Source organism: Bison bison, unplaced genomic scaffold (assembly GCF_000754665.1).
Source record: "Bison bison bison isolate TAMUID 2011002044 unplaced genomic scaffold, Bison_UMD1.0 scf7180017864375, whole genome shotgun sequence".
NCBI lineage: Eukaryota > Metazoa > Chordata > Mammalia > Artiodactyla > Bovidae > Bison > Bison bison.
Window position 1 is genome coordinate 4372638 of NW_011494947.1, and position 24998 is coordinate 4397635.

At 52.7% G+C, this 24998-nt stretch overlaps 1 protein-coding gene across 3 annotated transcripts; it reads left to right on the plus strand.

Annotated features, from left to right (window-relative positions):
* The first annotated feature begins 324 nt into the window (after positions 1 to 324).
* ZER1 (zyg-11 related, cell cycle regulator) lies at positions 325 to 24859 on the plus strand. Of its 3 annotated transcripts, none has more exons than XM_010856827.1 (16): positions 325 to 1028; positions 5913 to 6163; positions 7439 to 7589; positions 8013 to 8449; positions 8714 to 8890; positions 10145 to 10259; positions 10405 to 10551; positions 10890 to 11057; positions 14277 to 14492; positions 15411 to 15452; positions 15612 to 15731; positions 16604 to 16719; positions 17342 to 17530; positions 18576 to 18673; positions 21294 to 21396; positions 23170 to 24859. In XM_010856827.1, the coding sequence occupies exons 2-16, from the start codon at positions 6006 to 6008 to the stop codon at positions 23225 to 23227; spliced, it is 2295 nt and encodes a 764-aa protein (XP_010855129.1). In that variant the 5' UTR covers positions 325 to 1028; positions 5913 to 6005; the 3' UTR covers positions 23228 to 24859. The 3 variants fall into 3 exon arrangements, with proteins under 3 accessions (XP_010855129.1, XP_010855127.1, XP_010855128.1); XM_010856825.1 differs by having other exon boundaries at positions 326 to 1028; positions 10890 to 11063; XM_010856826.1 differs by lacking the exon at positions 325 to 1028 and adding an exon at positions 2795 to 2996 and having other exon boundaries at positions 10890 to 11063.
* Positions 24860 to 24998: the final 139 nt, after the last annotated feature.

Genomic DNA, 24998 nt, shown 5'->3' on the forward strand with positions numbered 1-24998 from the left:
GAGAGTATGCCTTGCCCCCCAGGTTCCCTGCTTGTGCTGAAACCCTGCAACACACGTGTCGTGCCCACATGGGGCATGCGGCCTTTGTTCGGCCCGGAGTCGTGGAATCGAGCCTGTGGTGCCAGGGCCCCACACCCTCTGCCCTTTCAGTCTGGGAGCATCTTATCCTTTTTCCTGGAATGCCTTTCCCTTCTCTCCCTGCCACCAGAGTGAACTATGACTCATCTTTTGGGTCGCTGCTGAAATGTCACTTCCAAGGACGCCTGCACTGACTCCCCAGCCCAGGGCAGGTCCCCTGGGGCTCGGGCACCCAGAGCCCCAGGTACCACCCTCTCCTTCAGAGCACGGGGCCCAGTGGCATGGGTTTGTGTGCTTCTTAGGTGGGGGTGTCTGTCTCCCTCTAGAACCAATGTGCTGCACGAAGACCAAGACGTGCCTGATAGGCAGTAACCCTGGGCCAAGTACAGGGATAGGGCCAGAAGAGACAGCCTGGTTCCTGCCCTCAAGCAGCTGGCTGGCTGGCAGGGAAGCTGGATTGTTAAACCAGCATCGGTTCAAAATGTTAATTGTGGTAGGGCCCGTGGGGCAGCCAGCTTGAGAACCCTGGGCAGGTCAGGGAAGGCTTCCCAGAGGAAGCAACACTAAGGCCTGAGGGTTTGGAGACATCAGCTGAGTAGAGTTCAAAGGTAGTGTGGGCTGGAGCGGTTGGGAGATGCTTCCTGGAGGAGGGGCAGGAATGTGTTTTGGGGGTTGGGAACGGGGTTTAGGGGAGAAAGTGGATGACTGAAGGTCTGAAGGTGACCCTGTGCCTCTGGCCCATTGCCAGGAGGCCACTGAAGGCCAGTGTGGCTGGAGTAGGGAGTTGGAGGCGGCGAGCAGGCTGCAGAGCTGGTTCCACTTCTGGAGGCCTTGAGTGACTGAAGAGATGAACTCGGCAGTTTCCAGCAGGATCCATGGCCCTGCCAGCGGTGCGCACGCTGGGCCCAGCTTCCCGGGCAAGAGGCTGCTGCCCTCTTGAAGATCTGAGAGTGAGTGCAAGCAAGGGAAGGCAGGGCCCAGGCTGCCTGTTTATTGTGCTTTTCCTCAAGGGTGTCACGGCACCAGTAGAACAGCTGGCACAGTGAGCCTGGTGGCAGGAGACCCAGGCCCGAGGAGCAGGGGCCTGGAGCTGGGGGGAGCAGACCCTGCACTGGGAACCAGGGCAGGTGAGGCAGGAGAAAGGGGTGATACGGTGATGGTGATGGTGATGCGAAAGCTTTTAGTGAGCAGTTACTGTGTGCGAGGCACCATGCTGAGCCCTCGCTATATTGCTTTGTCATCTGCACATGGTGTTCTCTGTGGTAGAGAAGAAACCGAGGCACAGAGAAGTGAAGACGCTTGCCCAAGTTCACCAGCCCTCAATCAGTGGGGCTGAGACTGGAAGCTGGGTTGGCCTGTCTCCAGAGCTCTTAGAGCACAGTCACCAGTGGTGCCAGAACTTAGAACTGGCCATTCCAAAGGGCTCAGTGTTCTGTGGCCACCCACTCGGTTTCCCGAGCAGACCAGAAGCCTCAAATGTGGATGCAGAGGCTCCAAGAAGCCAGGGGTGCTGCGGGGGCCTCACCTCCTGCAGAGCTGTCCAAAAGATGAGGTTCCTGTCCCAGTCTGGACAGTCCCTGTCTCTGAGCCCGAGTTTCCTCTTCTGTAAGGTGGGGTCATAACCACTTGTTGTGTCACGCCTGAGATGAGGTGTTTTTCCCAACAATCTTGTGCAGTGGGGATTGTTGTCCCCATTTTCCAGATGAGGAAACTGAGGACCAGAGAGGTTAAATAATTTACAAGTGAACTGTGGAACTGAATTGAAACATGGCTCTGTCTAACCACAGAGCCTTCACTTGGAAAAAATAAAGCAAAAACTATTGAAGGATACTATAGACTAGGACAGGCGCACAGAGCCTGAGCAGACAGTTTGAATTTCCGCAAGTGTACATACCTATCCCAGCCCACCCAGAGACCCCTGCCACTTTCTGATTACTGCCTCCTGCAAAGGTAATCACCACCCTGACGTCTAACACCATAGATTCATTTTGCTTATTTCCCTGCTCCTGCTTCTTTTTGATCTTTGTTTATTTGGCTGCTCTGAGTCTTAGTTGCGACACATAAAATCTTCCATCTTCCTTGCAGCATGTAGGATTTTTAGTTGTGTCGTATGGGATCTAGTTCCTTGGCCAGGGATTAAACCAGGGCCCCCTGCATTGGGATCTCAGTGTCCTAGGCATTGGACCACCAGGGAAGTTCCTTTCTCCCCCCTTTCTGACGTAGACTGTCATAGGAAAATGGTTGGGACTAATTCTTGACTGTCCTTGGGTCTATAAATGGTTGATTGTTTCCTGTCTTGTTCACTCCACTTGGAGTTGAAGGTTCAGTTTTCATTCTCTCTTAGCCACTTATGGTAGCTGAAGATGCATAGTCAGTTGGAATATCACTTACCCGGATCCCGAATCCCTTTTAAATGTGGACCTCTTTGGTGTCCAGGCCATTTTCTTTTTTGTTGAATTGCAATATATATCTTTAGAAGTGCACACGTCGTAATAGACAGCTCTCTGAATATCAACAAAGTGCACATACGTGTATGCCCAGCACTCAGATAAGGGACTTGAAGCTTCTCAGCACCCAGCCAGACCCCCAGAACAACCACAGTCCTGACTTCGGCTACCACAGATTAGATTTTCCTTCTTTAAAAAAAAATTTTTTTTTCTTTTGGCCATGTCACATGGCATTCAGGACCTTAGTTCCCCAACCAAGGATGGAACCCGTGCCCCCTGCAGTGGAAGTGTGGACCACCAGGGAGTTAATTCCCAGATTATCTTGTTTTTTAACATAAGGAAGTTAAAGACAAGTGGCTTCACTCAGTGTATGAGTATACATCTTCTGCGTCTGGCTCCTTTCGCTCAGCACCGTGAGGCCCAGCACCGTGGAGAGGCGATGCGTTCTCGTTGCTGTGTAGTGTGCCGTTGGTGAGTCGACCGTAATCTTCATTCTCCTGTTTGGACGTTCAGCTTCTGTCCTGTTAGGCATAGAGCTGCTGTAGACATTCTGTCTGTCTCTCCATGAACATTTTCCTGCCTTGCTGGTGGCTGTACACCTGGAGTGGAGCTGCTGAACACTGAACGTGTGTGTGTTCAGCGGTAATAGTGTCTCGCTAGTTACACTCGCAGTTCACAGCAGTTCACACGCCCACCAGCAGTGTGGGTGGCCTCCTCTTGTTCCATAGCTTCACTCAGGCTCGGTGTTGCCTGTGTTGTTGTTCCCAGTGGAGCTGTTCTGATGGCTGCAAAATGGTATCTCATTGTGGTTTTCCTTTTCCTTATGTTTACTCTTTGTTTCTTTGTCCTTTATGAAATGCCTGTCCAAGTCCTTTGCCTGTTTTTTTTAATTGGATTCTGTGTCCTGATCTGTAGAAGTTTTATACATTCTGAACACAAGTCTTTTGTTGGATATATTATTGGAAACATCTTCTGGTTTGTGAGTTGTCTTTTCTCTCAATGGCGCCTTTGGACGAAAAGAGTCTTAGTTTTGAGGCAGTCCAATTTGTCAGTTTCTCTTTATGGGTTTTTTGTGTGTGTGACCTACTTAAGAAATTATTGCCTACTCTAAAATCATAAAGATATACTTCTGTGTTTTCTTCTAGAAGTCTGTTTGTTTTACCTTTCACATACAGATACAGGTCTGTGGTCCATCTCAAACTAATTTTTGTGTATGTATGAATGAAGGTTCTTCACTTCAGTGCATATCAGTTTATCATTTTAATCTTATGAGTCCTTTTAAGAAAACTTTACCTACCTCAAGATCATGAAGATTCTTGGAGACTTCATTCCATTTTTTTTTATTATGCTTTTTATTTTATTTTGGACTGTAGCCAATTAACAATGTTGTGATAATTTCAGGTGGATAGCAAAGGGACTCAGCCGTACATATACATGTATCCATTGTCTCCCAAACTCCCCTCCCATCCAGGCTGCCACATAACATCGAGCAGAGGTCCCTGTGCTATGCAGTAGGTCCTTGTTGATTATCCATCTTAAATATAACAGTGTGTACATGTCCATCCCAAACTCCCTAACTGTACCTCATTTTTTTTATTTTATTTATTTTTTTGCCAAACTCCCTAACTGTACCTCATTTTTTTTTTTTTATTTTATTTATTTTTTTGCCACACTAGCTTGTGGGATCTTAGTTCCCTGACCAGGGATTAAACCCTGGGGCCTTAGCAGTGAAGGCATGGAGTCCTAACCACTGGACCTCCAGGAAAGTCCCCACTTTTTTTTTTAATTGAGGTATAGTTAATGTACACTGTTGTATGTTCAGGTGTATAACATACTCATTCACAATTGTTAAAGGTTACACTCCGTTTAGAGTTACTGTGAAATATTGGCTGTCTTCCCTACGTTGGAACAATGTATCCTTATACACTGTTTTACCCCTGATAGTTTCTACCTCTTACCCGCCTAACCCCGTCTCGTCCCTGCCCTTCCCTCTCCCCACTGGTAACCACTAGTTTGCTCTCTATGTCTGTGAGTCTGTTTCTCTTTTGTTATATTCACTAGTTCATTCTATTTTTTAAATTCCACATGTAAGTGATATCATATAGCCTTTGTGTTTCTCTGACGCGACCTTGCTTTTTTAATAACAGTTTTATTGAGCTGTAATTCCCATGCCATCCAGTTCATCCGCTTAAAGTAAATCATTCAGTGGGTTTTGGGTCTATTCATAGAGTTGTGCAACTGTCACGAGGGTCAATTTTAGAACATTTTTCTTCACCCCTAAAAAGAAATCCACAGCCCTTAGCAGTCACTCCCCGTTTCCCTGCACCAGCCCCCAGCCTTCCAGCCTCAGGCAACCGCTGATCTACCCGTGTCTCTGTGGGTTTGCCGGTTTGGCCGAACATTTCATGCAAATGCAATCATACCTTAGGTGGCCTTTTGTGATTGGTTTCTTTGATTTAGCGGAACGTTTTCGGGGTGCAGTGTTATGCGTGCATCAGCACCTTGCTCCCGCTGAGTAATTCCGTGGCATGGTTATACCGTGTTTGTGTATCCATTCGTCAGTTGATGGGCATTTGAGTTGTTTCCATTTTTGACGCTTCAGGATCATACCACGCTGAACATTAATGTACAGCTTCTCTGTGGTCATGTATCTGCATTTCCCCGCCGGGAGGAGCCCTCATTCCGAATCGTATCCGGTGAGATGCAGTGATGCCCTGTCTGTTAAACCCTGGCACACACTTAGCGTCCCCACCGTGACAGCTCTAGACAGGGTAGGTGACACAGTAGCGGACACCCCAGTGTAGCAGTTAGCAAAAGCCCCTGTCAGCTCCACCCAAGTGCTGGATCCCCAACACGGACTTCAGCCCACAGACTTTGGGAAGTCACGGAGATGCTCCGACAAGGCCCCCTGCTCTTTGCACAGGTCAAATCATGGGTAGATGGTAGCGCATCAGAGCGGGGCTGGGCAGGGGGGCAGGGGAGGGAGGAGGCAGGAGTCCCGGGCCCCGACCCTGCTAAGCAGCTAAATTTGTTTTTTTTTTGTTTTTAATTTTTGCTTATTTATTTGGCTGCATTGGGTCTTCATGTTGGCGTGCGGGCCTCTCTCTTGTTGTGACCTCTAGAGCATAGGCTCAGTTGTGTGACACACGGGCTCAGTTGCTCCACAGCTTGTGGGATCTTGGTTCCCTGACCAGGGATCAAACCCGTGTCTCCTGCATTGGAGGACAAATTCTCAGTCACTGAACCACCAGGGAAGTCCCTAAACTGCTCAATTTATATGTGCCTTCCAGGCACCTCAGCTTTACTACTCAGAGAGTGGACGGACCCAGGGCAGCTGGGGTCCTGGCCCTTGCCCGTGGCTCGCTTAGCTTCTTTCCCCTTCCCCAGGCCGCAGCTCTGCCAATGATCCTGTGATTATCAGAGCGTCACCGTTGCCCCTGGGGGCCCCGTCCCAGTGTGGCCCACCTGCCGGCCCCCAGCATGGCGTCCGACACCCCCGAGTCCCTGATGGCCCTCTGCACCGACTTCTGCCTGCGCAACCTGGACGGCACGTTGGGCTGCCTGCTGGACAAGGAGACCCTGCGGCTGCATCCAGACATCTTCCTGCCCAGCGAGATCTGTGACCGGCTCGTCAACGAGTGAGCAGGCGCAGGGCTGGGGGGGGGCCCAAGCCTGGCATGGGTATGTGCGGAGAGGTTGGGAGCCCCGTGTGTGTCTCTGGGGGTGTGCGCACACGTGGCCATCCGTGGGTGCAGGAGAGCACTGGACACCTGTCCGTATCCATCAAGTTGTAATTGCACATGTTGGTATGTGTGTGGCGGGGTGTGCGTGTAAAAGAATGTGTGTGCCCACACGTGGCTTTCTGGTGTACAGGGCAGGTTTGAGTGTGAAACTGCCGGTTTGGATTAAGAGGATGTAGAAACTTCTTATGTAAATGGAGGAGTTGCTTGCTGTCCTGTGTGTGTGTGTGCACGTGTCCATGCATGTGTGTGTGTACGTGTGCCTGTGCACACATGTCTCTTTGTGAACCTGAACACGTATTACATGTTTACGCACCAGTGCCTGACTGCTTGACCCCTGAACAGGGATGAGATCATTCGGAAACGCTCTCTGTGGCTTCTCCAAGGATCTCCACACTAGTAGAGACTCCTAGAAGAGTAATATCCATGCTTGACTGCTCGGGGTTCTGTCCAGGTTCCCCAGAGGGAAACAGTTAGCCCAGAAAGTTGCCTATAAAAGTGGGAACCTGTGTGTGACCCAAGAGCCCAGCTCGTAAAAAATGTTCTAAGTATCTAATGTAGATTGGGCACTAGATTAGACACTGTACAGACCAGAAGTGCGTCCATTTTACAGGTAAAGGCACTGAGGTCTGGAGAAGTCCAGCTACTTGTGTGAAGTTGCCCAGGTAGTGAACATCCAACCCAGGATTTAGATTCTAGAGTGTTTAACTCCACAGCTTTTCCCACCAGGCCAGGATTCTTGCCTCCAGTGGTATCTCAGCAGAACTACTGCTGAGTGCTTGCCCTATACCCAGCTCAGAGCTCCAGACCCCTCGGCTCAGTCTTGCTGTTGGATGGGGTCCTGAGTGGGGCTGATCAAGGGATCAGAAGCTGGCTTAAAGAAGACAGGGAGTGCAGACGTGTGTGTTTGTTACAGAAGTGTCTACAGTTTAGGGGGGAAGAGCTTGGGATTGCCAGTGATAAGAGGCCCTTCATCCCCAGTTACTTTTGGACTCCTGGGGCCACCCTTAAACTCACTGGTCAGGTGCTCAGGATCCAACCAGGTACCATGAGGAGGAGGAGATGGAGGTTGTTGCTAGGATGATCAGGGAAGCCTTGGCAGGGGAGGCTTGTGCTGCGCCTTGAAGGGAGGGCGAGGGGCCCTCCCCTGAACCAGGCTTCCTTCCCTCCCAGGTACGTGGAGCTGGTCAACGCCGCCTGCAACTTTGAACCACACGAGAGCTTCTTCAGCCTCTTCTCCGATCCCCGCAGCACCCGCCTCACCCGCATCCACCTCCGCGAGGACCTGGTGCAAGACCAGGACCTGGAGGCCATTCGCAAGCAGGTGAGACCCGGTCATTCAGGCCCCGGGCACGGCCACGGGAGGCCGCCCCAAGACAGGCAGGCAGGGAGTTGGAGCAGGAATCCCAAGGCCCCACCAGCGCCCTTCCTATTGTGCAGTGCATGCGTGTGTACTCACTAAGTCATGTCCAGCTCTTTGTGACCCCATGGACTGTAGCCTGCCAGACTTCTCTGTCCATGGGATTCTCCAGGCAAGAATACTGGAGTGGGTAGTCATGCCCTCCTCCAGGGGATCTTCCTGACCTAGGGATCGAACCCTCGTCTCCTGCAGCTCCTGCTCTGCAGGCATCTTACCACTGAGCCGCCAGGGTCTTCCTACTGTGCAGACCCCTCCCCAATCCTACCTGTGGCCCAGGGCCAGGGTAGGCGTGGGCGGAGGTGATGACGGGGCTGTACCCGCCGCCAGGACCTGGTGGAGCTGTACCTGACCAACTGTGAGAAGCTGTCTGCCAAGAGCCTGCAGACTCTAAGGAGCTTCAGCCACACCCTGGTATCCCTGAGCCTCTTCGGCTGCGCCAACATCTTCTACGAGGAGGAGAACCCCGGGGGCTGTGAAGACGAGTGCCTTGTCAACCCCACCTGCCAGGTGCTGGTCAAGGACTTCACCTTCGAGGGCTTCAGCCGCCTGCGCTTCCTCAACCTGGGCCGCATGATCGACGGGGTCCCCGTTGAGTCCCTGCTGCGGCCCCTCAACTCGCTGGCTGCCTTGGACCTCTCGGGCATCCAGACGAGCGATGCGGCCTTCCTCACCCAGTGGAAAGACAGCCTGGTGTCCCTCGTGCTCTACAACATGGACCTGTCGGACGACCACATCCGCGTCATCGTCCAGCTGCACAAGCTGCGGTGAGCTCTGAGGTTGCGGGGTTGCCGCGGGGAGGTGGGGGTCGGCAGTCCCAGAAGGTTCCTGAGCCCCCGGCCAGGGAGCACATGGGGCTAGAAGAGACAGTCCCATGCTTTATGCCCCTTGTTCCGGCTGGATCAGGGCTGTTCAGGGCGCCTGGGTCGGCCGTAGCAGGGACCTCGGACTGAAGCAGCAGGAGTTTACGAGGCAGCCCCAGTCTGCGTCCAGCTCCTGACCCGTGACCCCCACCCCGCCCCAACCTCCAGACACCTGGACATCTCCCGAGACCGCCTCTCCAGCTACTACAAGTTCAAGCTGACTCGCAAGGTGCTGAGCCTCTTCGTGCAGAAGCTGGGGAACCTGATGTCCTTGGACATCTCCGGCCACATGATCCTGGAGAACTGCAGCATCTCCAAGATGGACGAGGAAGCAGGACAGACCAGGTGGGGCCCCACCTGCCCTGTTTGCGAGTGGGTGCCATCCAACAAGCATTGACCAGGCACCCCTCTGCCAAGCGCTGTGCTGACGAGGAAGAAATAAATCAGGCCCTCTCGAGTGGGTATGAGCTAGTGGGGACAGGCAGGTTATCACTGGGGCTGCGGTAGGGGCAATGCGGGGCTCCGGAGTGGCCTCGAGGATCAGAAGGAAGGAGGAGGAGGCAAGGCATCCAGGCTGTGCCGAAAGCTCACTCTTGAGTTTGCCAGAAGACGTTTACCACGGCGCTCTGGCAGAGGGAACAGCATGTGCAAAGGCTGGAGGTACGAGCACGGGGAGTGACTGGGAGGTTGCAGCACTCAAATGGGCTGAGCCGTGTGGTGGTGTTCATGGGAGGCTGCCGTTCCCACCACTCGTTAGGTGTTACTGCTGACAGGCTGGACCCCGGGTTGGTCGGGTGAGAGAGCTGATTCAGAACCCCCTCTAGCTGTCTTTGGCCTTTTTTTTTTTTAATATTTATTTACTTATCTGGCTGTGTTGGGTCTTAGTTGCAGCATCTGGGCATGTGGGATCTTAGTTCCCCAACCAGGGATCAAACCTATCTCCCCTGCACTGCAAGGCAGAGTCTTAACCACTGGATCACTAGGGAAAGTCCCTGGTGTGTTTTTTTTTTTAATTGTAGTATAATTGCTTTAAAATGTTGGGTTAGTTTCTGCTATACAACAAAGTGAATCGCTATATGTATACATATGTCCCCCGTTACTGTCGTTGGTCTTAAGCCCTCCCCCCAACCTAGACTGGAATGGAGTTTGGTTGATGGGCATGTCCATTCATGGCTGTTTCGGGAACCTAAAGGTGACACGCCCTCCCTGGAACGGCAAGCAGGATTGGCTGCAACAGTTATCTCCCATCCCACGTGTTCTCTACAATGTGACCTTGTCACCCTCCCATCAAGAGGTGGGGTCTATGTCTGTCTCCTGCCTTTTTTTTTTTTTTGACCACACCACGAGACATGGGGGATCTTAGTTCCCTGACCAGGGATCAAACCCGTGCCCCCTGCAGTGGAAGCGCAGAATCTTAACCAGTAAACCACCAGGGAAGTCCCCTATGCCTTTAAAATGAAAAATAGACAAGGCTAGAGGGCCTAGCAGAGGGTCCCAAGGAAATGTGCTTCACCACCCCCAGGGAGAGGCTCTCCTTTGTGCTGAATCCAGGGCAGCCACAGGCCCCACGCCACTGATGCCAGCACCCTCTCCCCTCAGCATCGAGCCTTCCAAGAGCAGCATCATGCCTTTCCGGGCCCTGAAGAGGCCACTGCAGTTCCTTGGGCTCTTCGAGACCTCCCTGTGCCGCCTGACGCACATTCCGGCGTACAAAGTGAGAGGGGGGCACAGGGAGGGGAGGACCAGGGCGCCCCAGGACAAGGGAGGGGGTGTCTGTCCTGGGATTAGAGATAGAATTAGGATCAGACATCCCACCCGTCAGCCACTTCCGGGATGTTTTGAGCATCCTCCATCTCCAGGTGAGTGGTGACAAAAACGAGGAGCAGGTGCTGAACGCCATCGAGGCCTACACGGAGCACCGGCCGGAGATCACCTCGCGGGCCATCAACCTGCTTTTCGACATCGCACGCATCGAACGCTGCAACCAACTTCTGCGGGCCCTGAAGGTCAGCACCAACCCTGGAGGGCCTTCCAAGGGTCTCCAGTTCATTCTCCCCCATCTCCTCAACTATCCCCCTCCTCCTTCCCAGGATACTGGCCATCCTACCCCCCGAAGCCCAACCCCATCTCTCAGCACCTCCCTTGGCCCAGCCTTGACCCTGTCCCAGGACCATGGCCGACCCCAGTTTGTCCCCCAACCCCAACTCCTGCCCTCAGGGAGCAGGATCGGGCTGAGCCCTGCCCCAGAGGACCTGTCCAAGCCCCCGCACCCCACCCCAGGCCTGTCCCTGCGTACATGCAGCAGGCCTGGCCAACCCCCGGCCCGCGCCCTGTCTTGGTACAGCTGGTCATCACGGCCCTCAAGTGCCACAAGTATGACAAGAACATCCAGGTGACCGGCAGCGCCGCCCTTTTCTACCTGACCAATTCCGAGTACCGCTCAGAGCAGAGCGTCAGGCTGCGCCGGCAGGTCATCCAGGTGGTGCTGAACGGCATGGAGTCCTACCAGGAGGTGACGGTGAGCCCCTGCCCGCTGCCCGCTCTGGCCCCTCGCCCTGTGTCCCGGCCTTGCCAGCAGGCTCGCCGATCCCTGGGATGCCATGCTTGCTCTCCCCCTTTCTCTCCTGGCTCTGTCCCGCCCCCCTCCCAACCCCCCTTTCCCGGGGCATCACTCCCAGACTCTGGGACCGGGCATTCAGGGCCCCCTGAGCTTGCCCCACCCAAGTCTGTCTCCCACCCCGCCCTCCCCCAGGGCCCCAGGCCTTTGCTCTTGCTTGTTCTTCCGCCCTTCTTCCCAGTAATGCTCTGCTGGGTGGGTGTTTTTTTTTTTTTTTCCAATAGCTGCTTTTGTTTTAAAAGTAATCAAGTTTTTACTGGAGAAAAATTACAATTATGGGTATAAAGGAGGGGGGAAAAAGCCATAATTTCAGCACACAGAGATAGCCACCGTTAACATCCTTCTGGCTTTTAGTCTATGCGTAATTATTGAGTAAACAGGACCACCCTGTTTGTCTTATAACATGGGTTTTCATTTCAGCAGCATCTTGTGAATATGAATATCTCCCATATCAACAACACTTTACAACAAAATTTGAAAAGTCATGTTTCTATTCTGATGACAAAAAGTGAGCTCCCTGATGCTTGGAAAACAAATTTAAGTAACAGAAAATGTCTCAGACTAACTAGAAAGTGAAAGTGCCTATCCTAGCGCTCCTCCCCCGGGGCAGCTGGTTTTAATAGTTCAGCTTCCCAACTGTTGATGTCAGCACGTGTGCAGCGCCTCCCCCAGGGAGAGGCTGCCCTGGTGCTGACTCTGCTGGGGACTTGGAGGCCGTGGCCAAGCTCCATCCCCATGGAGTAGTGGGAGAGGCTCCCCTGAGTTCGTGGGCTGCACTGACTGAGTCAGCCCCACGGTTGAACATTTTATGTTGCTGTTAACGTTTTGTTATTTCTTTTTTTTTAAATTCGAACATGCCAGCTCTTAGTTGTGATTAAGTGGGATCTCATTTGCTGTATGCGGGATTTAGTTCCCTGACCAGGGATTGAACCCAGGTCCCCTGCATTGGGAACTCAGAATCTTACCCACTGGACCACCAGGGAAGTCCCCATGTTTTGCACTTTCAAATTAGGCTTTGCTGAATACATGTAAACCATGCTTGTTATGAGACTTGTCTAAAAGGAGAATGGCTGGAGCAGTGGGCCTGTGTATTTTTAAAGCATTTGGTATATACTCTTGCATCGTCCTCCAGAAAGGCTCTGGTGGGGATGCAGCCTCTGCAGGAATGAGGAGGCCCCCTTTCCCACTGACTCCCAACTCCAGACTTTTTCCTTTGTTGAGATAGATTTTATCATCAGGTAAAAGGGTTGTTTCTTTCCCCCTTGGCCGTGCTATGCAGCATGTGGAATCTCAGTTCCTCAACCAGGGACTGAGCCTGTGTCCTCTGCCTTGGAAGCACAGATTAACCACTGGGTCACCAGGGAGGTCCCGGGGTGCTAGTTGAAGATTTTCAAATTAATAAACTCATTCAAAGAAATAGAAATTAACAAAAACCACTATTGGCTGGGGAGATTGATGATACCCATTGACGAAGGCCAGGGGAAGAACACATTCCCGCTTTCCACGGGTGAGGTATGAATCGGACAGCCTCTTCATGGGGCAGCTGGCAGAACCTGGCAAAACTGTAAGCACACTTACCTTTTGGCCTAGGTATTCCACAGTTCAGAGATATTCATAAAGGAAAGATGTATACACAGTCACCCTTTTTGATACATAGAAGTCAGAGGAAACCAAAAGCTTTCAACAATAGGGGCCTGGCCCTGCAAAGTAGTGTTAGATCCACTCACATTATGGGATGTGATGGTCAATCTGTACATCCTAACATGGAAACAGGGATGACCCTGTGGGTGGACAAGTGAAGAGACCTTCTGGACCAACGTGGATAAAACCTCTTTCACCCTTCCCCTCCCCATATTTCTATTTCCATGGTAGAGAAATCTTGATGGTTGTGCACCAAACTTTTGGTGCACAAAGGGATTACTTCTGAAGAATAAAGTGAGGGACTTTCACTTTCTGCTCGGATAATGTTATTTGAATGTTTCACATTGAGTAAGTATTGCTTCTATAATTTAAAATAATTTTTTCCCAAAAAATGTGTGTATATCATGGGGGGAAGGACAGAGTTAACAAGGGTTCGGCAGTGTTAGTCGCTCAGTCATGTCCGACTCTTTGCAACGCAGTGGACTATAGCCCACCAGGCTCCTCTGTCCATGGAATTCTCCAGGCAAGAATACTGGAGTGGATCGCCATTCCCTTCTCCAGGGGGTCTTCCCGACCCAGGGATCAAACCCGGGTTGGTAATATTCTCTAATTTACATAAGTAATGAAGTGTGGTGAACTTCCAGTATTTAATGAGAAAGGATGGTGGGAAGTTAAATTATGAGAAAAATGTGCTGAGAATACTATGAAAATAAAAAAAAATAACCCACAGATAACACAAAAAGAAATCAAGGAGGTGAAGCAACCGGAACTTTCCTGTGCTGCTGGTGGGAGTGTAAACTGGTACAGCCACTGTGAGAACATTCTGGAGTTACCTGGTGAAGCTGAAGACATGCACACCTTGTTGCCCAGAAGCTCCACCCCACTTGTGGGTGGCCCTGGAGGAGCCCATACACGTGGCTGCCATGAAGTAGCCAAACACCGAAGTCTACCCAAATGTCCACCAGCAGTGGGCTGGATGAATCAATTGGGATTCTACACTGCAAATGAAAAAAAGAGAAATGCATTTCACCTACTAACGACAACGTGGTTGATCTCAGAAAGCTGCAGTGGGACAAGAAGCTACAAGTTGCTAGAGAATCTTTCGTATGCAACGGCCGGGATAGGGCCATCTCGCAGGGAGGGCTTATGATTAGGAAGGGACACACGGGGACTTCTGGCTGCTGGCAGTGTCCTTTTTCCTGACCCAGATGGTGGTTCCATGGTTGCTGAAAATTTCACTTGCTTAATTATTTGCAAAACTATTCCTTGGTATTTTACATCCACCACTCTGTATGTTATAGTTCACTTTTTTCTTTAATGTTAAATAAATGGCCTCTTAGTCTCTCTCCTCTTCCAGAAAGCCTTCCTGGACTGCCACAGCTCTGGACGATCCCACACTTCTAGAGAGACTCTCGGGTCCAGCTTCCAGGGCCACCCCTGACTGTGCTCCACTTGTCTCCTGGCCTCACCCAGGTCCAGCGGAACTGCTGCCTGACGCTCTGCAACTTCAGCATCCCGGAGGAGCTGGAGTTCCAGTACCGTCGCGTCAACGAGCTCCTGCTCAGCATCCTCAACCCCACGCGGCAGGACGAGTCGATCCAGCGCATCGCCGTGCACCTGTGCAACGCCCTGGTCTGCCAGGTGGACAACGACCACAAGGAGGCCGTGGGCAAGATGGGCTTTGTTGTGGTGCGTGTAGCGGGGGAACTGCCCTTCCCTCCTCCCCTCCCTCTCTCTTCCAGAGCCCCGCTGCTGAAAGGGTGGATTTGGGATTCACATCCTAGCAGTGAACATTGCTTCTGACCCTAGATTTCCTCCACCTAGAACTCTCTGTCATTCTCTCCCAGCCTCTCCACTGTCCCGGGAGGTCCCACTGTACTCCTGCCTGCTCAGACCAGGTGCCCCTGTTAAGTCTTCCCAGATGAGATTAAAGAAGTATCTGAGGGACTAGCTGTTTAACATCAGCCTCCTCCCTGGGTGTGAGCTCCATGGGGAAAGACACCATGGAACATCCTTCCATCATCCTGACCCAGCACTTCCTAGCACAGGGCCCAGCAGGCAATGGGGGAGATAATCAATATTTGCTGGAGAAGGGAAGGGAAGAATGAGGGAGGCACCTCCAGTCTCCTTTCAATCATCACTGGGGAAGCTGAAGTCCACAGGGTGGGAGGTGCCCGAAGCGGGGCGGGTCAAGATGGAGCCAGGCCTCCTAATGCTAAGCACCAGGTCTGTGGGTTGCACTTCTTCGAACAGCCTCCCAAACAGAGAGGCAGGTTTTTTTTTTTTTTAATATTTATGTATTTGGCTGTGTTGGTTCCTAGCTGCGGCAGGCTCAGTAGTTGTGGTGCTCAGGCTTAGTTGCCCTGCAGCATATGGGATCTTAGTTGCTCAACCAGGGATCGAACCCACGTCTCCTGCTTTGGAAGGCGGATTCCCAACCACTGGGCCACCAGGGTAGTGCCTAGAGAGGCAGATGCGGTCTCGTCAGGAGGTACTAACAGGAATGGAGTAACTGACTCTTTCCTCCATCTTGGCTCTGGGAGGACACAGTAGCTCTTGAAGCCCTGGTCCCCCCGCCCCCCCTCAAGTTCTGTTCTCTGCCCACAGACCATGCTGAAGCTGATTCAGAAGAAGCTGCTGGACAAGATAGTAAGTCGAATCTTTGTGGAGCCACCCGCCCCCTCCCCTCGGCTGAGAGGGGACTGGTTTGCCCTGGGGGTGTGTGCCTGTGTCCAGGGAACACCCCCCTCACCGGGTGCCTGTGGGCCCGTCCCGGCACACCTGTGCTGAGCCCTCTCCCCGCTTCAGTGCGATCAGGTGATGGAGTTCTCCTGGAGCGCCCTGTGGAACATCACAGACGAGACGCCCGACAACTGCGAGATGTTCCTCAACTTCAACGGCATGAAGCTGTTCCTGGACTGCCTGAAGGTAACGCCTCTCCAGCAGCAGCCGGACCCCACTCGGCCTCTCCTCTGTCCCCAGGTCCCCCAGCTACCCTCTCCCCGTGGTTCCCATGGAAGGGCAGTGGGGGCCCACTCAGACCCACCAGCCCAGGATGTGCTGTGGAGGTCTTCCCTGACCCAGACGGCCTGGCTGGGCCTCTCTTAGAGCCCTCCCTCCAAGGGAATTCCCAGGTGGCGCTGGTGGTAAAGAACCTGCCTGCCAACGTAGGAGACATAAATGAGTTCGATCCCTGGGTTGGGAAGATCCACTAGAGGAGGAAATGGCAACCCATTCCAGTATTGCCTGGAGAATTCCACGGACAGAGGAGCCTGGTGGGCTACAGTCCATGGGGTTGCAGAGTCGGACACAACTGAAGTGACTTAACAGACAACACACACTCCAAGGAAAAACCCAAACCGCTCTCTCAGTGTGGTCACTCCAACTGCCCAGGTCTGACCGGAGTCCACTGGGGTGTCAGCTGGACAGAATTCTGTCCAGTAGGATGACCTCTTCATCCTAAAACTTATTATTTTCTTGCTCTAGTTTCCAAAAGGATTCCCTGAAGCTTAATATTTTGAGTTTTGATAAATAGAATCATGTTTGTCCCATTCATAATTTTATAGGTCAGCTCTGCACTCAGCCTTTGAGTCTGTGGCATGGAGCCCCACCATGTCAATCCCTTGTAGTGTATACATAGCACTGTCCTAGGTGTACTACGAGGTAGGAGGGCAGCATATTGCACCCTCTCTTTGTCCAGCAGAAATGGCTGGATGGGTGCTCATAAAGCTTCCAGGTCACCAGCATCAGACACAAATCAGGTACTCACTGCTCTGACCCAATGGCTCTTATCTTGCCAGGAGTTCCCGGAGAAGCAGGAGCTGCATCGGAATATGCTGGGACTCTTGGGGAATGTGGCAGAGGTGAAGGAGCTACGGCCCCAGCTAATGACTTCCCAGTTCATCAGCGTCTTCAGGTTGGTACTTTGCTCCTTTCCCTTTTCGCCTTGGCTGCCAGGATGCTCAGAGCTCTAATCAGTGCTCAATTGTAGCAACTGCTGTCAGTTTAGGTTTCTGTTAAGAATGTCACCTTCACTGTATGGTGTGGTTTCTTATCCCTTGAACCCGCCATAAACGGTACCCTTGTAGCGATATCTTAAATGACCTCAGATTCCCTTTAGAAGTCATTTGGGGGAGGCTTCCCTAGGGGTCCAGTGGTTAGAACTCCACACTTCCAATGCAGGGTGTGTGGGTTTGATCCCTGTTTCAGGGAATTAAGATACTGCATGCCACACAGCATGGCCAAAAAAAAAATTTTTTTAATGAAAAAGAAGTCATGGGAAATTCCCTGGCAGTTGAGTGGTTAAGACTCAGCACTTTCACTGTCAAGGGCCTGGGTTCAAGCCCTGGAAGGGAATCTAAGATCCCACAAGGTGTGCAGCACAGCCAAAAAAAAAAAAAAATGCTATCTCGGTGTGGATAATAAGTGATAAAGAAACCAATAGTCTCTCTGGCATCTAATCTATGAGTTGGAGTCAGCAGCCTGTATCTGAAGTGGGCCTTGGGGATCAGGACTCCATTTTTCTCCATTCTTGGTAGCAACCTGCTGGAGAGCAAGGCAGATGGAATTGAGGTTTCCTACAACGCCTGCGGCGTCCTCTCCCACATCATGTTTGATGGGCCCGAAGCCTGGGGCATCTGTGAACCCCAGCGGGAGGAGGTGGAGGAGCGCATGTGGGCAGCCATCCAGAGCTGGGACATCAACTCACGGAGAAACATCAATTACAGGTGCGGGGGCTGTGGACGTGGGGTCAGTGCTGGGACAGGCCGCTCCTTCCTAAGGAGGCGTGGTCGGCACCACTTGCCCTTCTAGTCCTGAGTTGGGTCTTTATAACTGAGGTGTGGTCCATGGAAAGCCCACATGTGGTCCATGAGGTGTGTGCGTAAAGGCGCATACCTCACCTCTTCAGCTTGGTGCCTTTTCCCTCACATCAGCACCTGTGTACGCTAAGCCTGCCATTCACAGGTGTTCAATCCATGTTCAGTTGTGAGAGAGGAAAAAAAAAAAGGAGAAAATACATAAACAACAGGAAACAAACAGAAACCATTCATTCCTGAAAAGAGCATCCCCCTAACATTCTGGCGTCTCTCCTTCCAGCAGTTTTCTGTGCACAGATTTAACTACCTCCGTCCAGCTGGCATCAAGTCTTATTATCACGTGATTGAATTTCCAGTCGCAGCTATGCGTCTCCTTCCCTATTGTATAACTGAGTCACTTCTATATGCGCCCGGACCATGGCATAGTGATTAACACTGAAGCTGAAAACCCATATCGGGAGGAACAGGCTCGTGCTCGTGGCTTTGCCCACGCTCCAATTACTGTCTGTTCAGAGGAGAGAGGAAGTAGAATCACTTCCCCTTCCCCCTGGGGAGGGGGTTGATGGAGGTCGAACGTACATCTTGCAAGCTTTTGAACCATGATTGCAGATGGCGTGTAGAAGGCCATGATGGGAAGTGCAGTCACAATCTCTTCTCTTCCCAGTGTCCTCCACCCCGACGGCCCAGGTTGGGGCTCTCCTCCCTGCCCCTGCCGCCATCTCTGCACCACCTGATCTGTGTTCCTCCTCCCTCCCTCATGCTCATGACCTCTCTCACAAGGGAGCTCTCCTTATGGAGCCTGAAGTGGGCTGAAGGACCATATGCCTGTCTCCAACTGTGTCCCCTCCATCCTGCTGGCCTGCTCATTATGAGACCCTCCTCCAGCAAGGAGGAGCCCCCAGTGCACCCTGCCAATGCCCAGCATCAAAAGTGACCTTGATTTTTCTTCCTGCAGGTCATTTGAGCCAATTCTCCGCCTCCTTCCCCAGGGCATCTCGCCTGTCAGCCAGCACTGGGCCACCTGGGCCCTCTACAACCTGGTGTCTGTCTACCGTGAGTACCCGCCTGGCCCTTGGCTCCCTCATCCACGATGATCCGGGTGGGAGCGCTGTGAGAGCTGGCGTCAGTGTCTGCGCACCCCCGTCACCTCTTTCTGGCATCAGTGGGACACCCAGCAGCATGGCTCGCTCTTGCCTTATCGGCAGAAGCAGGCCTGGCAGGCCCATCCAGAGACCCCACACACGCAGCTTTCTTACTATTTCCTGCTTCAGATGAGTGAATAGTCAGAAATCTCCATGCTGCAACTTCCCTGGTGGTCCAGTGGTTAAGACTCCATGCCTCCACTGCAGGGGGCACAGGTTCAATCCCTGGTCAGGAAACAGATCTTGCCTGCTGCACCACGCAACCAAAAAAATAGAAAATAAAAATCTCTGTGCCTTCTGTAAGGCAGGGTAAGACCAACCCAAACCAGAACTAACCCCTGAGGAAACAGACATCCGAGAGGACAGGAGAGAACTTGAGAACAACTCTCACTTATTTTCTCCAAGAGTGCCCCGCCCTCCCTGAGAAGAGCCTGGACCGAGTCCTGTGCTCAGTGCCTTTCAGGGAGAGGAGAAGGAGGGAATAGCACTAAGAGACTCTGATGGCAGGCCAGGCTTTCCCCTAGTGCTCTGCTTTGCTAGCTATGTGATCTTGGGCAGGTAGTTTAATCTCTCTGGGCCTTGATTTTCTCCTCTGTAAAATGGAGATGATAATGCCTATTTCATAAGGTTGATGGGAAAAGAGAACCAGTGGAAAGTGTTGAGCCCTGGTGCCTGGATACCACTCAGTCCTGTTAACTGGCAGGCAGAGGGGATGAGAGTGCAGGCCCTCCGCAGAATTAGGTGGAAATTGAAGGGGGTAGACTTGAAACTTTGATGTGTTCAGACCAACTTGTTTTGTTCCTGCATATATGTGTTTATCCATGGATAGCTTGTTTGGAGTGAACATTTGGGAGACCTTTTATATAAAGGTGTAAAGAGAAGGGTTAAGCAGAGACATTACTTTGCCAACAAAGGTCCGTCTAGTCAAGGCTATGGTTTTTCCTGTGGTCCTGTATGGATGTGAGAGTTGGACTGTGAAGAAGGCTGAATGCCGAAGAATGGATGCTTTTGAAGTGTGGTGTTGGAGAAGACTCTTGAGAGTCCCTTGGACTGCAAGGAGATCCAACCAGTCCATTCTGAAGGAGATCAGCCCTGGGATTTCTTTGGAAGGAATGATGCTAAAGCTGAAACTCCAGTATTTTGGCCACCTCATGGGAAGAGTTGACTCACTGGAAAAGACTCTGATGCTGGGAGGGATTGGGGGCAGGAGGAGAAGGGGACGCCAGAGGATGAGATGGCTGGATGGCATCACTGACTCGATGGACGTGAGTCTGGGTGAACTCTGGGAGTTGGTGATGGACAGAGAGGCCTGGTGTGCTGTGATTCATGGGGTCACAAAGAGTCAGACACGACTGAGTGACTGAACTGAACTGAACTGAAAGAGAAGAGTTGGCTCACAAGGCATGGAACAAGGACTTTTTTAAAGCAAAAGCAGATACGTTGTTATTCTGAAGATTCCAAAAGCATTTATGACAGCAGCAGTCACATACCTTACCAGGTGACAGGCAGCTGGATGGATGCTCATGGGAGAGATGAGCAAACAGCTTTCCATTTTAATAAACATTTATAAACAAACCAGAAAAAAAAAAGGCAGGCCCTGGGGGAAGACTGCCTGTGCTACTTTGAGCAGGTTTCTCAACCTCTCTGGGCCTCATTTTCCCCATATTTAAAATGGGCTGATAATAGTATTTACCTCATAGGATTGCTGTGAAATAAGACATGTAAAATGCCGAGAAGAGCACTTGGCACATACCAGCTCAGCCAATTTTTTTTATTATTCCTTGAGGTTAGTCTTACTAAAAAGTAGCACCTTACCTCAAAAAGGCAGCGTGGCAGGTGGGAAGAGCTCTGAGCCAGGACTCTCTCAGACAGGCCTCTCGAGTGACTTCAAGTGGGCTACTTCATTTCCCTGCACCTCAGCTCTTTCATCATTAAATGGAGATGATAAAAAATAGTTCCAGTATATCATAGTATACTGTACAGCTGCTAGAAGCCACTGAAATGCCCATGTTCTCCCTGAAGTGTCTATACAGCCCTGGATCCCGAGCCCTAGAATGTTCTTTGTGGGAGTGAACCATGAAGCTCTGTGGTGGGCAGGCCTGGTAGTTTCCGCCCCGGGTCCCAGAATCCCCTGGAGATATTTTGTTAAAAGTGCACATAAATACAGGTTCCTGAATCTGTTGAATCAAGACACCCCGGGGGCAGTGCTTAGGAAGTCCCTGTTCTTACAAACACTTCTCAGAGAATAGAAGGGGCTGGAGTGGGTGACATTTGGGGGGAAATGCCACCACTAAGCGAAGGGAAGAGCCTTTCCCAAGGGATTCACCCCTCACTTCCCCCAGGTGGCCTCAGGAACTTGGCCTTGGGGCCGGGCCAACATGGTTCCTGCAGCCGCGCCCTCACTCAGGCCCACATCTTCATCTCCCGTCCTAGGGGGGCCGTCCTCAGAGCAGGGGAGGGTTTCGGGGCCACAGGCTAATAGAAGTCCCACCCTGATCACGTGCTGTCTGCCCTCACCGCCCCCCCAACAGCGGACAAGTACTGCCCTCTGCTGATCAAAGAAGGTGGGATGCCCCTCCTGAGGGACATGATCAAGATGGCGACCGCGCGGCAGGAGACCAAGGAAATGGCCCGGTGAGAGACTGGCAGTGTTTCTGCCTGGAGCCTAGACTTGGGGGAGCCAAGGGCACACAGCTGGGCCCTCTCGTGGTTGGGAATGGCTAACATTCCCAGGGGCGACTCAGAGCTGAGAGTGGAGGCAGACAGCATACTGATGTCCAGCTGGGGCCTCCCTGAGTGTCGTAATGGTCACCACGTGGCCAGAAACTAGATGATCAAGCTCTGAACAGCATCGTTGCCCGCATTTGTAAGTTTTGTTTTCCTTTATTCCCAACAAATCCCGTCCTCTCATCCCTGGGCATTAGCAAGTCAGGTCAGAATTTGTCCTTATTTTTGGCCAAAGACACTCCAACTGAAGAAAGGACACAGTGTGGTAAAGCGTGTTCTAAGGCAGATGCACAGGTCTCTGAACGTGCAGGTCCTGGGCACAGGCCTTCCACTGCACCGTGGCTTTCACTTCCGGGTCTAAGCTATCATCTACTGGAGTCTCACAGCCATCAGTGCACGAGAAAGACCCTTAGGGGCGCTGCGTATCGCGATCATCAGTGACAACCGTGCTTCCTCCAGGATCCCTTCTAGAAGGGGACGTAGTTAAGCTTACCCTGGTTCTAAAGACAGTGTAGAATAGAAAGTGTCATGGTGGGGTGGGGGGGCGGCGCCTGGAGTTCAGAGTCTCCCCAGAGAAGGACTCACTGGCTGTTTCTGCAGTTATTTTTGGCAAAAGGCACTGCTTAAACATTTAATTGACAGATTTGTCTGAGTTTGTGAATGGTAAAAATGAGTGGTTCTCCAACTTAATCTCCCCAAAGGATCACCTAAAAAGATTGTTAAAAATGTACAGGGCCTACCCCAGATTTTCTTTTCCAGCGTGTCTGGGCAGTGGGCCTGGGAATATGCATTGTCAACAGAGCTTCTAGGAGATTTGAGAAGCACTGGCTAAGACTGACCCGTAACCTACCCCACCCACTTTGAAATCTTTGTAGGACCTGAGCTGTGTACCTGAGCTGACCAGCCTGAGGGCAGGGTGCTTAGAAGTCCACAAGTCCTGTCCCACCCCAGGCGTCCCTTAACTCCTAAAAGGCAGTGTGGCGCCTCTTTGGCACAAAGAGGCTGCAGTGAACACCACTCCCCCCACCAAGCCAGAGGCTTAGTGTGAGTGGGAAGGCTGTCCAGGGTTCAGGATGACACCTGACAGCAGTTCCCAAGGGCCAGATAGAGTGGGAGAGACACTGGAGGTCTGAGGATGAGGGGTGGCTCCCAGCACTGCACTGGGACCTGCCCCTGCAGGGTGTGGAGCCCCTGTGCTTGGGCAAGGACAGCTGCCCGCGCCCTCCCCAGACCCGCCCAGATCCTGCTGGGTCAGGATCTCTGGGTGAACCTCATGTGCAGCCAGTTTGGGGACCACCAGTAGACTCGGGGGAAGAAAAAGGCCTGGGTGGGCAGGGAAAAAGTGAAGGACGATGTTGCTGAAAAAGATCAGAAGGTTTTGGGGGTCAGGCCTGAGCTGATTCAGGGAAGCCCCTGACCACAGATGCCCTGGTGCTGAGACATGGGAAGGTATGAGGGGGAGGACAGGGAGCTGAAAGTATTCGTGGCCCCAAGTACCATTTCCTGGGTACCCCAAACACGCCGGCCACTCTGCCAGCCACTCGGCACACATCATCTCATTCAGTGTCAGCATGATGGTTAACACTTGCCAACAAATCCAGCAGCCTGATCAGCTGGGAGGGGCTGAGCCCACCCCAGTGCAAGCCCACCCTCCAATCCTCTTTCTCCCATTGTCTCCAGCAAGGTTATTGAGCACTGCAGTAACTTTAAAGAGGAGAACATGGACACGTCCAGATAAGGCCTCCGCCACCATGGCCCGCCACTGCTCTGGACCACGAGGTCGAGAGGAAGCGCGCTCAAGCCTCCCAGCTGGCAGATCCCCACGCCCCGGGGAGCCTCCCACTGGACGAAGGGACACAGGGGAACTTTTGCACAACCGACGCTTTTCCTTAACATTAGTGAGATATATATATTATATATATATATATATTATTTTTTTTTTTGGTTAGGAAGTGTGAAGTTTTGTGTGTATGATTTCTGTACAAAAACAAAAGAAATAACCCCTGAGTCCTTGCAGCTTCCCTGGCCATCCTCAAGCCCCTACTTTCAAAGCCTTCATCGCTGCCACACTCACTCCCACCCCTGCCAGACTAAATGCCTCTAACATTGTGAGTGTCCAGCCCGTGCCCTGTAATCTCCGACCCTGGCCTCGCTTCCCGTTCAGAGAGGCAGTGGGGCCCCCAAGAGCCCACTCCAGCCTCCTAACCCACCCACCGAAGCCCGAGAACGCCGTCTAGGTTCCTCGGTGCAGCTGATGGGGTTTGGGGATTAAAAACTAACCCCACTGGGTCTCCCCAATGCCTTGGTGCTCCCGGCTGTGGGCCTCTGGGGTGAGGAAGTGAGCCGTACCTGCCTCAGTCCAGGCAGTCCCAGCCCCAGAGGGCCTTCAAGGCGCCCAGTGGCTCTGCTGCCCTCTGGCCAGGCCTGCCTGAGGCCACGCTGCTATGGAGGCTGCGTCCTAGTCTCCCACCAGGCCCCAGGCTGTGGAAGGCCCCAGCCCAGGGCTGGTCAGAATCCGGGCAGACTCCACTGCCCCTTCCGCCAAACATACCCGGAACCTACGCACCCCACCACCCGCCTCCCGCCCTGGAAGCCAACAGCTCCGGGGGCCAGGGGCTTGCTCTCTCACTCCCCACCCCTCATCAGCCTGCAGCCCCCACGGTGCCCAGGCACCCCACCAGCAGAACTGAGCCTGCCTCACTCGCCCCTGCCTGCCCCGTGGCCCAGAGGAGCCCACACCTCTCCCGCGGGCAGGGGGGTCCACACGCCAGCCTTCCCTGGCGGCCACAGGCAGACACCTCCAGACCAGCATCCACCCTCTCCCGCCTTGCCCCCAGGCTTCCCCTTGGAAACCTCTGCACTGGGTTTCAGAGAAGTGTGTGAGACACACAAATGTATCTCAAAAACAACTTGTGGTCCTCCCTTGACATCACTCTGATGCTTCTCCAGTGCTTCTCATGGCACCGACAGCAGGGAGGAGGCCCTGTCTGGAACAAGGGGCCGGGGAGCAGAGCTGACTGTAGGCAGCCCTTAAGGGGTGGCTTTTCGTCCCTCCTTCCCTGGGCCTGTGCTCCCGATTCTCCTGGCATTCCTGCCTCCAGACAGAACAGGCGGGATGAGCAGCCCAGGGAGAGGCACCCGGTTTTCTTCCCCTGGGGTCTTCCCCCCACACCCCAGCCCTGGGAAAGGCCAGCTGCCCTGTGGCCCCTCCGCTCAGCACACGGGCCCCATCTGCCCTCCCTTCCATGCTCACATGGCCTGTGCCAGACCCCAGGCAGAGCTCACATCGCATCGCTTTACCAGCCGGGGCCTGGGTAAATGTCTGTACTTTGGGATGTCACAGAAATACATTTTTGTGCAAAGTGGAGAAGAGCAGAGTGTCTTTTTTTTGTGGAAGGGATGGGGCCATGGAGAGGGGGCCTGGGCTGGCTTGGGCACTGGGCCTAGAGGGCGAGAGCAGTGACGGGAGGGTGCATCGGGTCAGTTTGTGGGCCCGGCCCAAGGGGACA

Coding starts and splice junctions, on each gene's coding strand:
- ZER1 (XM_010856825.1), top strand. CDS start 6,006: ATGGCGTCCGACACCCCCGAGTCCCTGATGGCCCTCTGCACCGACTTC. Junction 10,260..10,404: donor CGCACATTCCGGCGTACAAA/GTGAGAGGGGGG, acceptor CTCCATCTCCAG/GTGAGTGGTGACAAAAACGA. Junction 18,674..21,293: donor CAACCTGGTGTCTGTCTACC/GTGAGTACCCGC, acceptor CCCCCCCAACAG/CGGACAAGTACTGCCCTCTG.